This window comes from Giraffa tippelskirchi, chromosome 10, assembly GCF_054371585.1.
Source record: "Giraffa tippelskirchi isolate mGirTip1 chromosome 10, T2T-mGirTip1v1.2.pri, whole genome shotgun sequence".
Classification (NCBI taxonomy): domain Eukaryota; kingdom Metazoa; phylum Chordata; class Mammalia; order Artiodactyla; family Giraffidae; genus Giraffa; species Giraffa tippelskirchi.
In genome coordinates this window covers 10769075-10784368 of record NC_137284.1, presented here as the reverse complement: position 1 = coordinate 10784368, position 15294 = coordinate 10769075, and the positions used below count along the sequence as shown (strand labels likewise).

At 45.9% G+C, this 15294-nt stretch overlaps 1 protein-coding gene across 2 annotated transcripts; it reads left to right on the top strand.

The window, feature by feature from the left end:
- Positions 1-112: 112 nt before the first annotated feature.
- SDHAF2 (succinate dehydrogenase complex assembly factor 2) lies at positions 113-9349 on the top strand. Of its 2 annotated transcripts, XM_081536714.1 has the most exons (5): positions 113-165; positions 4002-4065; positions 4957-5180; positions 5261-5370; positions 8609-9349. In XM_081536714.1, the coding sequence occupies exons 2-5, from the start codon at positions 4012-4014 to the stop codon at positions 8737-8739; spliced, it is 519 nt and encodes a 172-aa protein (XP_081392840.1). In that variant the 5' UTR covers positions 113-165; positions 4002-4011; the 3' UTR covers positions 8740-9349. The 2 variants fall into 2 exon arrangements, with proteins under 2 accessions (XP_081392840.1, XP_081392842.1); XM_081536716.1 differs by lacking the exon at positions 4002-4065.
- Positions 9350-15294: the final 5945 nt, after the last annotated feature.

The following is a 15294-nucleotide window of genomic DNA, read 5'->3' as shown; positions in this document are numbered from 1 at the left end:
ACAGCCACTTCCGCCGTACGCTAGGACGCATCTTCCTGCTCAAGTCTTCGGCGCCGCGGTCTGCGGCACTGGTGTTCGGAAGTATCCGGAAGGGCCCGTGCTGTAGGCCTTTGATGCGGGTCGGGAAAAATGGCGATGGTCGCTGTCTTCCCAGCTCTTGCGCGGGTGAGGAGAATGGGGGTTCTAGACTCCTGGGCAGGCCACAGTGGGAAGTGTGTCTCGTCTTCCTCTGAAGTTGTGGGGACCGAGAGAAGCATCCACCTGTCTTATATAGCCCAGGCAAGGGCAGACCCAAGGAGAGGTTGATCTTGCAACTTAGGAGATTCAGGTTACGTCCACCCTGGCTTGAGCCCGCAGTGTACTTGTCTCGTAATATCGCTGAACTATCAGTCTTCGTGAGAGACCCAATTCAGATTTCACCTATTTGCCTGGTGGAACTGGCCAGACAGCCTTTGGGCGCCTTTTGTCTCTGTTCTTAAGCCTCTCTGTTCTTTTTAAGTCTTCCTGAGAGTCTGTCGTGATTTCACGTCGTTTCATAAGATCGTTTTTCGTTTTGCATATAGGCTGTTAACACTGTAAAATTTTCTCCTAGTACTGCTTTTTGCCAGTTGCATGATTTTATGATGTGTTTTTGTCTCCAGATATTTTCTAATTCCCTTTTGATTTCTCCTTTGACCCAGTTCAAGAGTGAGAGTGTTGTTCAATTTCCACTTATTTGTGAATTTTCCAGTTTTCCTTCTGCTCTTGATTTCTAGTTTTATTCTGTTGTGGTCAGAAAAGATGCCTTGTATGGTTTCGATCTTTTTTGTTAAAACTCGTTCTGTAACCTAACATGCTCTCTGTCCTGGAGAATGTTCTTAGAGTGCTTGAAAATAATGTGTATTCTGCTGCTGTTGGGTGGAATGTATGTTTGGCCCATTTGGCTTGCAATGTTGTTCCTGTCCTTTACTTCCTTATTGATCTTCTGTCTGGATGTACTATGCATATTGAAAGTGGCTTTTGAAATCCCCAACTATTATTGTGTTGCGATTTCTCCATTCAGTTCTGTCAATATTTGCTTCATATATTTGGGTGTTCAGATGTTGGTTGTATGCATAATTGTTGTACTCTCTTGGTGAGTTGACCCTTTCATTATTATTTCATGGCCTTTTAAAATCTCTTGATAGTTTTTGACTTAAAGTTTATTTTGTCTGATAAAAGTAGGGCCATCTGTGCTCTTTTGGTTTCGATTTGCAGTCGAATATGTTTCATACTTTCAGCTTACATGTTCCCTTACATCTAAAATGAGTTTCTTGTAAGGCACAGAGTTAGATTTTGTGGGTTTTTAAAAATCCCTTCAGTCTCTTTGTGTCTTTTGATTGGAGAGTTTAATCTGTTTACATTTAAAATATTACTGATAGACAGGGACTTAGAGTTGCCATTCTGTTGATTGTTTTCTGTCTTGTAGCTTTGTGTCCTTTTCCTCTCTTGCTGTCATCTTTTGTGTTTTGCTGACTTTTTTCTATAGACAAGCTTTGATTCCTTTTTCATTTTCTATTGTATTTCTATACAATAGAAACATTTCTATAAATATTTCCTTTGTGGTTACCATAGGGCTTGCATTAAGCATTTTATAATGTATTTTAAGCTGATAATAACTTCAGTCTCATCCGAAAACTTCTCTTTTACTCCTCCCACCTTATGTTACTGATATCACAATGACATATTTTATTGTGTATCCATTAATGTATTTTATAGCTTTTTTTTATGTCTTTATCTTTTAACTTTTAAGTCAGAATTAAAAGTGATTTACCTACCATCATTACAGTGTTACAGTAGCCTGTGTTTGTCATAATGTACCTTTACCAGTGAGCTTTATGCTTTCATATGCTTTTGTGTTGTTGTCTACTGTCCTTTGGCTCCCTTTTGTTTGTTCAGTTGCTCAGTGTCCATCTCTTTGCGACCCCATGGACTGCAGCAAGCCAGGCTTCCCTGTCCATCGCCAACTCCCGGAGCTTGCTCAAAGTCATGTCCATCGACTTGGTGATGCCATCCAACCATCTCACCCTCTGTCGCCCCTTCTCCTGCCTTCAAAGTTTCCCAGCATCGGGGTCTTTTCTAATAAGTCAGTTCTTCACATCACATGAGCTTCGGCTTCAGCATCAGTCCTTCCATGAGTATTCAGGATTGATTTCCTTTATGATGGACTGGTTTGATTTCCTTGCTGTCCAAGGGACTGTCAAGAGTCTTCTCCATCACCACAGTTCAAAAACATCAATTCTTTGGCGCTCAGCTTTCTTTATGGTCCAACTCTCACATTCATACATGACTACTGGAAGAACCATAGCTTTGATTATACGGACCTTTGTTGGCAAAGTAATGTCTCTACTTTTTAATATGCTGTCTAGGTTTGTCATAGCTTTTCTTCTAAGGAGCAAGTGTCTTTTAATTTCATGGCTGCAGTCACCATCTGCAGTGATTTTGGAGCCCCCAAAAAAGTCTGTCACTGTTTCCATTGTTTCCTCATCTGTTTGCTATGAAGTGCTGGGACCAGATGCCATGATCTTAGTTTTTTGAATATTGAGCTTTAAACCAGCTTTTTCACTCTCCTCTTTCGCTCTCATCAAGAGGCTCTTTAGTTCCTCTTCACTTTTTGTCATTAGGGTGGTGTCATCTGCTTCTTCATTTTGGATGTCCATTTCTTTCCCCAAATTTGGGAAGTTTTGAGCCATTTTTCCTTCAAATAATCTTCCTGCCCCTTTCTCTTTCTCCTTCTGGGACTCCCATAGTATTTATATTGGTCAAGTTGGTGATGTCTCACAAGTCCCTTAAGCTTATCTCACTCATTTGTTTTTCATTTTCCTCCTCTGAATGGGTGGTCTTAAGTAAACTGTCTTTGAGTTCACTGATTTTTTTCTGGTTGATCAAGTATGCTGTTTAACCTCTGTGGTGAATTTTTCAAAATTGTTATTCCTTAGTTCCAGGTTTTTTAAAAAATATTTTTCCATCAGTATTCTCCTTTTGGTTATGCATTGTTTTCCTCAACTCACTGAACATCTTGATGACAACTTTTTTTGAATTATTTGTCAGGTAATTCATATACCTCTGTTTCCAGGGTCGGTTGCTGGAAGTTTATTTTGTGTCTTTGATTAGGCCTTGTTTTGCTATTTCTCATGTACCTTGGAACTTTGTGCTAGATCCATGCATTTGAAAAAATAACCACTTCCCAGTCTTTTGTTTGTACAAGGAAAGATCTTTTCCCATCAATCCTGCCAGAGAATCTGGGGGCCTCTTCAACCTTTTGTATAGAAATATCTTCTCTAGACTTGTGCATGTAAATTCCCAACCAGAGGGATTTGCCGGTTTCTTTTTTCAGGTGCTTATAATCTCTTGCTCCCTCTTGTGTCTATTTATGGTACTGCAGATTCTCTGGAGCTGCTGCAAGCCTCTCAGCTCTTCTTCTCAGCCCATTCCAGGCTTCTAGAGTATCCCAGGTCCCATGAGTGCTGCATGTTAGCCAGGACGGAAATTAGTCCCTTGTACAGCTCCTTGGAAAGCAGGAGTTTGGGATGGATGCTCATTTTTCTTTCTGTTGGCCTCTGTCTGCTGTACCATGGGTCCTCAGAGCAGCAGCAAGCCACCCAGCTCTTTTTGTTTTCAGACACCCCCAGATATCTAGAGTATACTGGGTCCTGTTAGTGCTCTGAGACAGGCAAAAGAAAGCTTTCTTTCAGGCAGCTACCCAAAAAGCTGAAACGCTGGACACACATTCCAACTCTTCCTCCCCAGGGAAAAGCCAGGAGTTGGGGGTTTTCTTCTGCTAGTTTTGTGCTGAGCCACAGGCGTGGATGATGGCAAGTAAGGGTGTGCTAGTCCAAACCCTCACCTATTTCTCAGCAGCCCCAACCTGCCACCTTTTCTGTCACACTTCAGTTCAAACAAGACAGAAACTAGTCAATCAGGCCTCCCCGTGAAAGGTCACATGTTGGACTAATGTTTCAGTCTTTTCTTTCCGTCCCCAGGGAGACGCCGATGGCTGAGAATTTTCTCCAGTTGCACTGGGCTGACCCAGGAGCAGGGACTATGGTGAATGAGGCCCTTGAATTTTCTAGCTGTGATGCAGCTGTTTTTGTGCTCACCTGGGGTTCAGGAGCCTCTTAGCCGGTTTCTGGATTTCTCACGAAACTGGTCCATGCGTTGTGTTGGGAGTTGGTGTCTTCACAGGAGAAGGAAAGTGTGAGACTTCCTGTTAACACCATCTTGCTGATGTCACCACCTTCTCATTGCATCTTGATAGTTTTTGCCCTTCTCCAGATTGGGAATCTTTGGGGAGTTAGGGGCACTGCCATCACTGTATACTCAGATTTAACACAGGCAGGTGATTAGAATGCAAACCATATTGTGAGAATTTTAAGGGAATGCAAGGGAAGAAGAAAATATTTCCATTGGAGACTTTCTGGAAAGGCACTGGTTAAGAACATGTTTACAGTCAGAGTTGGGTTCCAACCCTCAGGAATTACTCTTAATATTTGGGTAATCTTGGTGAGTCATTTAACCTCCCTGAGTCTCAGCTTCCTAAGCTGTAAAGTGGGGACAGTATCAGCATAATTTCTTTTTTTTTTTAATTGAGGTGTAGTTGATTTACAATATTTTATAAGTTTCAGATGTATAACATAGTAGTTCACAATTTTTAAAGATTAAACTCCATCTATAGTTATTATAAAATCAACGTAACTTCTTAAGGTCTAAAGGAGATCAGATGCATTTTGTACCTAGTTTATGTGCTGAGTGAATGACAAGAATGGTCATCCTTGTTAAAAAGGTGCTTATGGGAGGCAGTCCCTTGGTAGTCCAGTGGTTAAGACTTGGGCTTTCACGGTGACGGACCTGGGTTCAGTCTCTAGTTGGGGATCTTAAGATCCTGCACGCCTTGGCCAGAAAGAGAAAACAAAGACGTCTGTGGCTTTTTTGTTTCAGATGCTTGCTCTGTCAAGGCGGCACCTAGTGTCTCCTTCACTCAGCGTGACATCATGCAGGCGCTGCTATAGAGGTGACAGCCCGACAGATTCCCAGAAGGATATGATTGAAATCCCTTTGCCTCCATGGCAGGAGCGAACTGATGAATCCATAGAAACCAAACGAGCCCGGCTGCTCTATGAGAGCAGAAAGAGGGGAATGCTGGAAAACTGCATCCTACTTAGGTAGGGGAGGAGGAGAATGGGGGTTGCTTCTCTCTGGCTAGAGACAGCCTTGTCAACTTCTTTCTCTTTCTTGACTCTAGCCTCTTCGCTAAGGAACATCTGCAACACATGACAGAGAAACAGCTGAACCTCTACGATCGCCTGATTAATGAACCCAGTAACGACTGGGATATTTACTACTGGGCTACAGGTACTGGGCATGATAAGCAGCATAAGGTGAAAAACAGGATGATGTGGGCTGATCTGAGTCTGGAAAGGTATCATGGACGATTTGTTTTTCTTTTGTAGACGCTCAACCCAACCTCTCTTCAGATTTTTCCAAAATGTGCAAAATTTGTCTTATGAGTTAAGGTCCTTTGTTTGCAAGCAATAGAAACTGATTCCGTCTAACTTAAGCAAAAAGGGAATTTAGTGAAATTGTATGGGGAACTCCTAGCATCTAAGGGAAAGTTGAAGAAAAACCAGGGCAGAAATGGAGTGGAACAAGACAGCTCTGGCTGCCTGGCATGAAGTCCTTGGGAGCCTCTCTCTGGTACCAGTTTTGTGAGGAATGAATTCTCACTGTGTATAGTTAGGGTTAGCTTTGGCTGTGAGTAAAAGAACCCCAGAACAACAATGGCTTAAGGAAGACAGAACTATGTTTTTCTTTCTCATAACAGAAGTTCAGAGTTAGGCCCTCCAGAGCACACAGAGGGGTTTCAGAGTCATTAAGGCCAGATTCTTCTTGACTTGTTGTTCCTTCACCCTCTCCCGAGTTGGCTACCTCATGACCTCAAGATGGCTGCCGAGGCTCTATCTGTCATGTCGATATTTCAGCCAGGGAAAAACAGTAAGAGAGCACACTCCATTTTTTATGGATCCTTCTCAAGAAATTATACACCATAATTCCACTTAGTTTCCACAGGGCTTGTACACAGGGGAGTGGGAAATACTCGGGGCCAACCTGGAAGTCTTTTAATGTATCTTTGTCTTTATATTTAAGTTGAGCTTCTTATAGATAGCTTATATTGTCATTCTTTTTAATCTGATCTTATAGTATGTCTTTTCATTGGTGTGTTTTGGCCATTTACATATAACTACCAATGTGATTGAATTAAAACTTACCATCTTTTTTGTTGTTGTTTTTTATTTCTACTGTCTATTTTTTGTTCTCTTCTCCTTCTACTTCTGTGGATCTTTTGAGTATTTAAAATTTCATTTTATCTCCACCATTGGTTTCTTATATCTCTTTATAATTTTTTAGTGATTGCCCTAGGGTTTACAGTATATATGCACACACGTGTGTTCGGTCATGTCTGACTCTTTGAGACCTAGTGGGCTGTAACCCACCAGACTCCTCTGTCCATGAGATTTCCCAGGCAAGAATACTGGAGTAGGTTGCCATTTCCTTCTCCAGGCATCTTTCTGACCCAGGTATTGAACCCACGTCTTCTGCATTGGCAGATGGATTCTTTACCACTGAGCCACCAGGGAAGCCCGTGTTACCATGTTCACTTTCCTGTATTTCTGTGCCTCAAAAGGGCTGTCCATGCTGTTGCCCTCCCCCAGCAGTAGAAACCTATTGGTTTCCAGATGGTGCTTGTTAGTTTGGGGACGGGAGATCGGGAGGGTGTTCTCTGTTGTCCCGGTGCAGCTTCCGGTTCTGTGACCGTGAGTCATGGTGGAGGGTCTTTTTCAGTGATCCTGCTGGTCCCACAGGGGTAGAGGATTTTTTCCGTGTATTCTTCCAGTAGCCCAAGCAGGTCCTCACATGTGCCTTGTAGGAGACAGGACTCACTGACCTATTCCCAGACCCTTGAAGCTTTTGTTCTGTAGAGAAGAAGGACTAGGCTGGGGTTTATGCCTTTGAGGGGTGGGGGCAGTGTTTTTCTGCTCCCCTACTCCTGGCCTCCATGACTGAGGGAGGCTTTCTGCAGCCTTCTGCTCCGGACCCTGTCTTCATTGTGAGCATACTCAGTGAGGGGTTGTTGAGAAGAGCCTGCCCACTGGGGCAGAGTCCCCCTGTGTCTGTGGCTCCCAGAGATTTTATACTCATGCTCACCTACACTTGGCTTTCAGCAGTTGATGAACAATTTTAGCTAAAGTCTTGCCTGTCTGTATGGTGCCCAGTGTCCCTTCTTCCTGTGCCCTGTCTCAAGTGAGCATGTGTGTTCATGTCCATTTTCTTCTTTGAAGGGCCTCTCCTTGCTTAGATTTTATTTTCTTTGGGTACCTGTGACCTCAGCTCTCTAATGACTTCAAAAAAGTTACGATGTTTCTAGTTCATCTGACTTTTTCTTGTTGGGATGAGTTGGGTGTTCTGTCCAGTTTTCAACATTCTAGAGGGAAACTGAAATCTCCTGGATCTTACTCTGATTGTCACACAAAACAACAGACGCCAGGCCCGCCAGACACCAGGCTGTATGCCAAATGAGGGAAAATCAGACTTTTGAGGAATGCCCTCTCCTAACGTTGTGTTTAGTGTTGCTAGGAGGGTAATTCCAAAGCTTAGTACCCACGCTTTCCCAATGGGAGGCTTTGTTTGGGAGGCTTTGCTTAAGTGAGAGACTCGGGGGTGGAAAGAAAGGTCGGAGGTGTGCAGCATCTGCCAGACTCTCTCCTGCTGCCCTGAGGCTGGCATCCTCTCCTCTCTGCTCTCCGTGCCTCTGTTGCCTCTCCATCCAAATCTGGTTCTCCAGGTTCGTGTCAGTTTTATGGGCCTCTGTTAAGCCTTCCAGTGAATTCTTTTATGTTTTAAGTTTACTGGAGTTATCAGTTGCTGTCACTTGGCATCCAAGGACTTTGGCCTCAGGAAATTAATAGACTAGAAGGAAAAACAGTATTCCAAAAACAACTGAAGTACCGAATGCAAACCAAAACAGAACAGCCAAGGCTGGACAGGCCAGGGGTCAGCTGTGCTTGTCCAAATAATAAATGCTGGGCCAGATAATAAATGCTGTCATCTTGCGGCCATATGGTCTCTGTGGCAACTGCTCAGCCCTGCCATCGTAGCACAAAAGCAGCCGCGGACAATATGTAAACAAGTGAGAGCAGCTGTCCCAATAACACTCTTTAGAAATGCCGGCTGCTGTAGGTTGCCAGCCTGTGGTGCGGGCTGCGTGTATATCCAGAGAAAGAATGCAGCTGCTCTGTGTACCCACTGTGGTTTTAGGCCAAGCCAGAGTTTCAAGTTTTAAGGTCCTTTACCATCAGGATTTTCCTCGTGGTCCAGTGACTGAGTCTCTGTGCTCCCCATGCAGGGCTCATGGATTCGATCCCTCGTCAGGGGACTGGATCCCACCTGCCGAAACAAAGATCAGAGATCCTGTGTGCTGCAACTAAGACCCCGTGCGGTCAAATAAATAAATAAATATTTTTTTTAAAAAAAAAGATCCTTATATATCTGACAGTTGACTGACCAACGTAATTCTTTTTGCCCATCCTTACAGAAGCAAAACCAGCCCCAGAAGTATTTGAAAACGAAGTCATGGCCCTGCTGAGAGACTTTGCTAAGAACAAAAACAAAGAGCAGCGACTGCGGGCCCCGGATCTTGAGTACCTCTTCGAAAAGCCACATTGAGCTACGTGCTGCCACCTGCCTGGCCTCAGGGGCTCCGTGGATGCTCATTGCCTGGGATGGGTACTAGCCTTGATGTCCTGCTTCTCCTTAGATGCTCAGCCCACCCAGACCTCTCGTCCTGCCTGCAGTGATGGACCCGCCTCTCTCCAAGGACATGTATATGTTCAGTGTGCCTCATGCTAAGACCCTTTGGCTCCTGTCTAAGCCTCAGAAGCAGTTTGTCCATGTTATTGTCGCTCGGGCCTGACTCTCTCTCTGGCTCCATAGGAGGAAGCATTGTGCCAGCTTGCTGCTTCAGCCAGAAGTGTGCTCAGTGTGAAGAGGCAGCCAGCTGCCTGTGCTGTGTGGAAGGCTGCCTGGGTGAGCCAGGGCTTTGTCCCCGTGAAATTCCCCCTTCCAGCCTGGGTTGGTTCTTTCTGCCAGGGGAAGCTGATCCAAGCCCCCTGAGTGGAACCCTTCAAAGGCCCAGCAGGCAGAATGAGGGCAGCGGGCAGGAACGGTGTGGGCGTGCTGCTTAAGAGTCAGCATCCTCAGCAGATTTTCTCTAGAATGCTCATTTTATAAACTGAATGATAATTGTGTATATTAAAGAAGATTTTAAAAAGGAAAATCACAACTCCTCAGCCCTCACGCAATTATTTTAATTTTGTGTGTTCTCATGCAGGCATATGTTTATAGAGTTTTACAAGGTCACAATCTCCATGTACCAATTATAGCAAACGTTTTCTGTATTTCTGCAGTCTCCACAATTGGTTTAGTTGATAAACTGATAATGTGTAAGAAATAATATGTTAGGATGAATTAGCAGAATGTGTTTGGCTCCAGAACCAAAAGACTTCTGGTTGCTAGGAGGGTGGTTTTGTTTCGCTGGAGGAATTTTGCCCTCGGAGCTGTCATCCAGACAGAACAGATGTCACCCAGATTGGGCCAGGACACAGGTGTGAATCAGAGGAAACAGGCCAGACTTGCTAGGCAGGTGATTGGTGAACACCAGAGATACACACAGGCAGGAAGTACCTGTTTCCAGCATCGTGGAGCTGTGGGGTTCCCACGGAACCTCTATGTGGTCCTGCCTGCCCTTCAGGGTCCTTGGCTGACAAGAGGAGAAGAGAGAACCAGCCTTTCATTACTTACAGGGTCTCAGTAGAGCTTCCCAGCTCTCTTGTAGACAAGCGCTGTCAGGCCTATTTTACAGATGAGAAAGTGGGCTCTGAAAGAGTGGTCTGTCCCAGTTCGAGTCGCTAGTTAGTCAGAAAGCCAAAATCTTGCTTAGTTCAGTCTGTCTCCAAAGCTCATGAACTTTCTGCCAGAACACGCTGCCTTACTGGTGGAAACTGTAGAAATCTTCACTTTAAGAAGTTTTAGTGAAGAGACTTGACAGTTCTGAGCCATGACCTGTGTGTCATGTAGGGATCAGGAAGCTGCCACGTGCTTCCCAAAATAAGCACTCTGTCATCCTAGGTAGTTCTTGTAAGGGAAGAAGCAGGGCCGGCAGTAGGTACAAGTCACATCCTGGCTCCACTGCTTACTTACTGGGTAAGTGAATGGGGGTGAGCCTCAATTTCCTCACCTATAAAACAGGGATGATGACTTTCTATGTCTTAACTATTTGTGAAGACCAGACATGAAGAGATAAAGCTCGTGTCGCCAGACTTGCATCGTCCTTATCACACAGTAAGCTCTTGGTAGATGTTAGGTGTCAACATTTGGTCATGGCTTCAGTCTGAGAACTTGCATCTTAACGCAAAAGGCCTGGCACGTCAGCAAGGTCACCAGAGCTTCATGCAGGGCCCAGTCCTCTGCCGGTAGGAAAGCCAGGCCTGTTAAAGAACCACAGGGTGTCTTAACCAGCCAGCGAAGACTGGAGAGAAAACAGACCCTGGTGTCGAGGCCTTTGAAGGAAAAATTTGTAGCATGATCATCTAAGCAAGGAATGGGAGTGAGAGATGGAGGGCAGAAGTCAATTTTGATGGCCCAGGGAGCTCACTGCAGACTCGGGCCAATCTCTCAGGCCTTGTTTGATGTACCGTGAGGAGAATGTTAATGTAGAGACATGTCTGGACTGTCAGAAGCGCACTCGACAGTTGGGCAGTGACCCATCTATCCTGGACTCCCAGACAGCAAATCTCAGCAGCCAAGTATGCAATTTGGGCTTTTTTTTCCCCAGGGGTTTGATCTCTCCTCACCTGATTTTTGTCTTATTTAATATAAGGGTTCAGCTGCCACTTTCACCTGGGGAGGGCATACTTCTAAAGAAGCTGTTTTCTTCCCAGGCTGCTGGTCTGTGTCATCTCTGAAAGTGAAGGAGCTTCCTAACTTCAGCTGCTCAATGTCAGACCCAGGGGTGCTATGTAAACAGTTTTTCCCTTTATTAAGCATTAAGTGAAACTAGGCCAGCCACGGGACATTTTTTAAAAATTAATAAACATACGGCAAGGGCCAGCAGCCCCCCAAAGATCCGTGAGGAACCAGAATCTGGACTCGTTCCTCTCCGTTTGACACCTCACTGCTCGCTGACCTCATTCAGCGCGTGTGCAGACGGGCATCTGGCCCTGCCCCACGCCACCTGAAGTGGTCTTGTGAGACCTGTCACACGGGCTCCCACATCAGACATCAAATGCGGGCAGTAAAAGCTGTCCTCTCCCCAGCGTTTATTCTCTTAATCATTTTAAGTCTTCAAAATCCATAAGCCAAATCCCCTTTGCCCAACTCTGGACCTTAGATGGGGCATATCTGTTGGGGTCATTACAGAGCCACCTCTGACCAGCACAGGCCGTCGTCTGGAGGTCACGTGCCCCATCTCCTCAGCTCCAGCCAGGGCGGCAGCTGGCACAAACCTCACTCATATTTTTAAACAGCCCTAGGGAAAGATTCCACTGGGCTAGTTAAGAGTTTACTTTTATCTTTCCGTCCATCTGCTAGACAGGGAGTTTCCGTGATGGGGAAGCTCACACAGCCGTAAACAGCAAGCAGGGCTGGGAGACTTGTCTGGTAACTTGTTGTTAGTACAGCCGGTTGTATCTGAGGGTAGAGGACTTGCCATCCTGCAGCTGTCAAGCCGAGAGTGCTCATGAGCTCCCAGTTAAGCCACCTTGTTTGGTTTCCCGGTGAACCCTCTGGAAGTGAGGACCGGCATTAGGATCTCCCCCACCCCCGTCAGGCGACATGGCATCCGTGGGACAGTGGCCCGAGGCAAGGAGTGCTCCTCTGCCTTTAAAAAGCAAATATCTGAAGAAAAAAAAAACATGTCAGGTGCCAGACATTTCAGGGCAGACGGTGGAAAAGTTGAAGCTATCGAAGGTAAATAACATCAGGCATCCAAAGAGGAGATCTGTAAGGAGGCGATCTGCCTCCTTGTAGCCTGAGAGGTAAAGTCTTCGGCTGGGTCCCAGGTCTCACCCGAATCCAGATATCCCTGCCAAGGATGAAACTATTCTCTTTAAAAGGACAACGTAAACTCACTTTGCATAACTACACATCACAGCGTGTAGCATTAAAACGCAAATGATGACGTTAAGATGAACATAGTTTCCCAGTGGGTTTCAGTTAGTTTCTGTATTGTGGAATGTTCACATTTGGTGACGCCCTGGGACACGGGTTGGAGAAATAGAGAAGAGCAGTTTAGGGAGACAGACCTAAGGTAGAATCCTGGCTCTCCCATTGGACAGCTGGGTGACCTTGGGCATGCCCTTTAACCTTTTCCACACTCTGTGTTTCATCTGTAAAAGGAAAGGTCAAAGAGCCACCTCATGTGTGGGCGCAAAGACTAAAGAAGTCACGCGTGGGAAGTGCTCGGCACAGTGCCTGGCACCCGAGTGACGTCATCACAGCCAGTGGTGTTGGCTGATGGTGTGCCCAGCACTCTTCGCAGCTTTCCTCAGTGACGTCACTCAGGCCTCACAACAGGGATCCAAGGTGGGCACAACTATCATTTCCTTTGTCCAGGTGAGGAAAGTGAGGCCTGGTGAGATTAAGCTGCTTGCCCCAAATCACAGGCCAGAAGTTGGGGCAGCTGGATTTGTAAGCTGGACAATGGGCCTCCTGTGCCTGTGCTCCAAAGCCACCTGCTACCTGCGTTACAAAGTAAGCAGGGTATTGAAAAGCACTTGCACGATTGGGCTTGCCTGAGCTCTTGCACTGCTTCGCCACCACCTGGAAGCCTTCCCAGGTGAACTTTCCAGAGGGTGAGAGACATGTGTCCAAGTTATACTTGTCCCTTCAGCCAAAGTCAGCTGATAGGCAAGTGGCCCCAACCCTAACCCAGCCAAGCCCAGTCCAGATTGCAAACCCAGAGGCCCTTAAGGTAAATAAATGCTTATTACTTTAAGCCACCAAGTTTTGGGGTGATTTGTGATGCAGCATTATTATAACTGTTGGTAACTGATACAGATGGTAACTGGGCTCCACATATAGATGTGCTTACAGAGAAGAAAAATCACTGACTGGCCTGTATGAGTGAGTATCCTGTCTCCTGAGCAGGTGGCCGTCTCACTTTAGTACTTTTTAAAAGATGGCTGCTTAGTATATCAGACTTATAAGCATAGTATCAGTCTCATACTAACACATGTAATTCCTCCTCAACCATCTGAAGAGTCAGCATGTACTGAGTGCTCACACACTGAGCTAACACAGTACCTGCATTGACTCACTCAGTTCCTGTAGCAGCCCTATGAAGTAGGTTGTACTGTTGTCTTCATTTTGCTAATGAAGATACAGGCCCAGAGGAATTGTGTTACTTGCCTGTGGTGACATTGGCTCAGCGCTTGAGCAGAAGCAATCAAAGAAACTGAGGTAGGACCCTTGAAACGTAGGAGTTCTGTGTTCTGCACTAGCAAAACGTGGGTAAAACTACTGCCTGCTCTGACTTGGGAGGAAGCCCCTGTGTTTTCCAGGCTGACAGCCCACAAGGAAGAGGCTGGAAGGCAGAAAACCAGTCACCCCTGTTGGTTGTAGTCACCTATTGGCTACAATTGGTGAGGATTTATAAGGAAGAGATGAGCTCAGCAAAGAACTACCTGGTGTCTGAAATTCACCAGGTATGAAAGGAAAAATTCACCAGGCCCAGAAATCTTGGGCCTTCCAGGGTTAAAAATCTATACTCTAAATAGACAAGACAAAGATAAGATGTAGGCAAAGCTTTGGGCAACAAAGGCCCAGTAAAACTTTCCCTTGGATTAAGTGTCTCAGGAAGGATCAGATTAAAGGTGTGCCTCCTAATTGTGTGTGTGTGTGTGTCGGTCACCCAGTCATGTCCGACTCTTTGCGACCCCATGGACTGTAGCCCGCCAGGCCCCCTTGTCCATGGGATTCTCCAGGCAAGAGTACTGGAGTGGGTTGCCATACCCTTCTCCAGGGGATCTTCCTGACCCAGGGATCAGAGCCTGGATCTCCCGCATTGGAAGCAGATTCTTTACATTCTGAGCCACCAGGGAAGCCTCCTACTTAATTGTTCCAAATAGCTTCAAGATAGATGTTGAGGAGAAAGGGAGAGGCATGGAGGGGAACCAGCAAAACAATTAGGCTCAAGAATTAGGTCTAGGAAAAGATGGGGTGAGTGTGGCTACCGGCACATGAAACCTTTTCCTTCTTTTCAGAAGTCAGCTTCTCCCAAGAGATGACTACACTCATCTCCACTTCCTTGTCTCCCATCCTTTCCTTGTCTTCACGTCTCTAGCTTCCCACCTCATTTCAGAGATGATGAAACCATCTCTCACCAAGGTCACAAGGACCTCGAAGTTGCTAAATCCAGTGATCATTATTCAAAGCTTTACTGTCCCCTCTGACCAATGATAGAAACCTCCCTTGCTTTTCATGATTCAACATTTCCTTGAGTTTCCTTCTGCCTTTCCAGTCACACCTCTACCTATTTGGAGGCACATCGCCGCCCCCCACCCGCCGCCTCCCCTGCAGTCATTAAATTTGAAGCCCCACCGATGCTGTCCTGAGTCGTTCTTTTTCTCTCAGTACTCCCTCTTGTGATCTCACCCACACCAGGGTATCATTACCACCTTGTTGTTGTTACCATTGAGCCACCAGGGAAACCCCCCCATTACTGCCTGAATGTGGACAATTCTCAAATCTATGTTTCAAACCATACTTTCCTTTGAGCTCCAGCCGGCACATCTGACTGCCAGCTTGGCTCCTCCAGTGTATCTCAAAGGTCCTGCAAACTCCGCACATCCAAAAGGGAACGAGGCTATTCCCCCTACCTCACCCACCCCCCAAAACCTCCCTAGTCTTCCTCTGTAGTCTCTCAGTGAAGGGCATCAGCCTCTATCCAGTTGTTCAAGCTAGGAACTGTGCTGAACCCCTCCCTCTCCATCCATTACATCCCAAGGCTGGTGGACTTACCTCCAAAATAGCTCTTGAAACCATCCACTTTATTTCTGTCTCCAGCATCATCACCATGGTCAAAGCCATTTGCATCCTTCAGCTGGACAATGGCTATGGCCATCTGAACCCCCTTCAGATCTGTTCTCTACCTGCAGCCCTGAAATCAGTGTCTTCCAATGCACTGTACCAGCCATGGCTTCCCCCCTCCTGAAAACCCTTCAA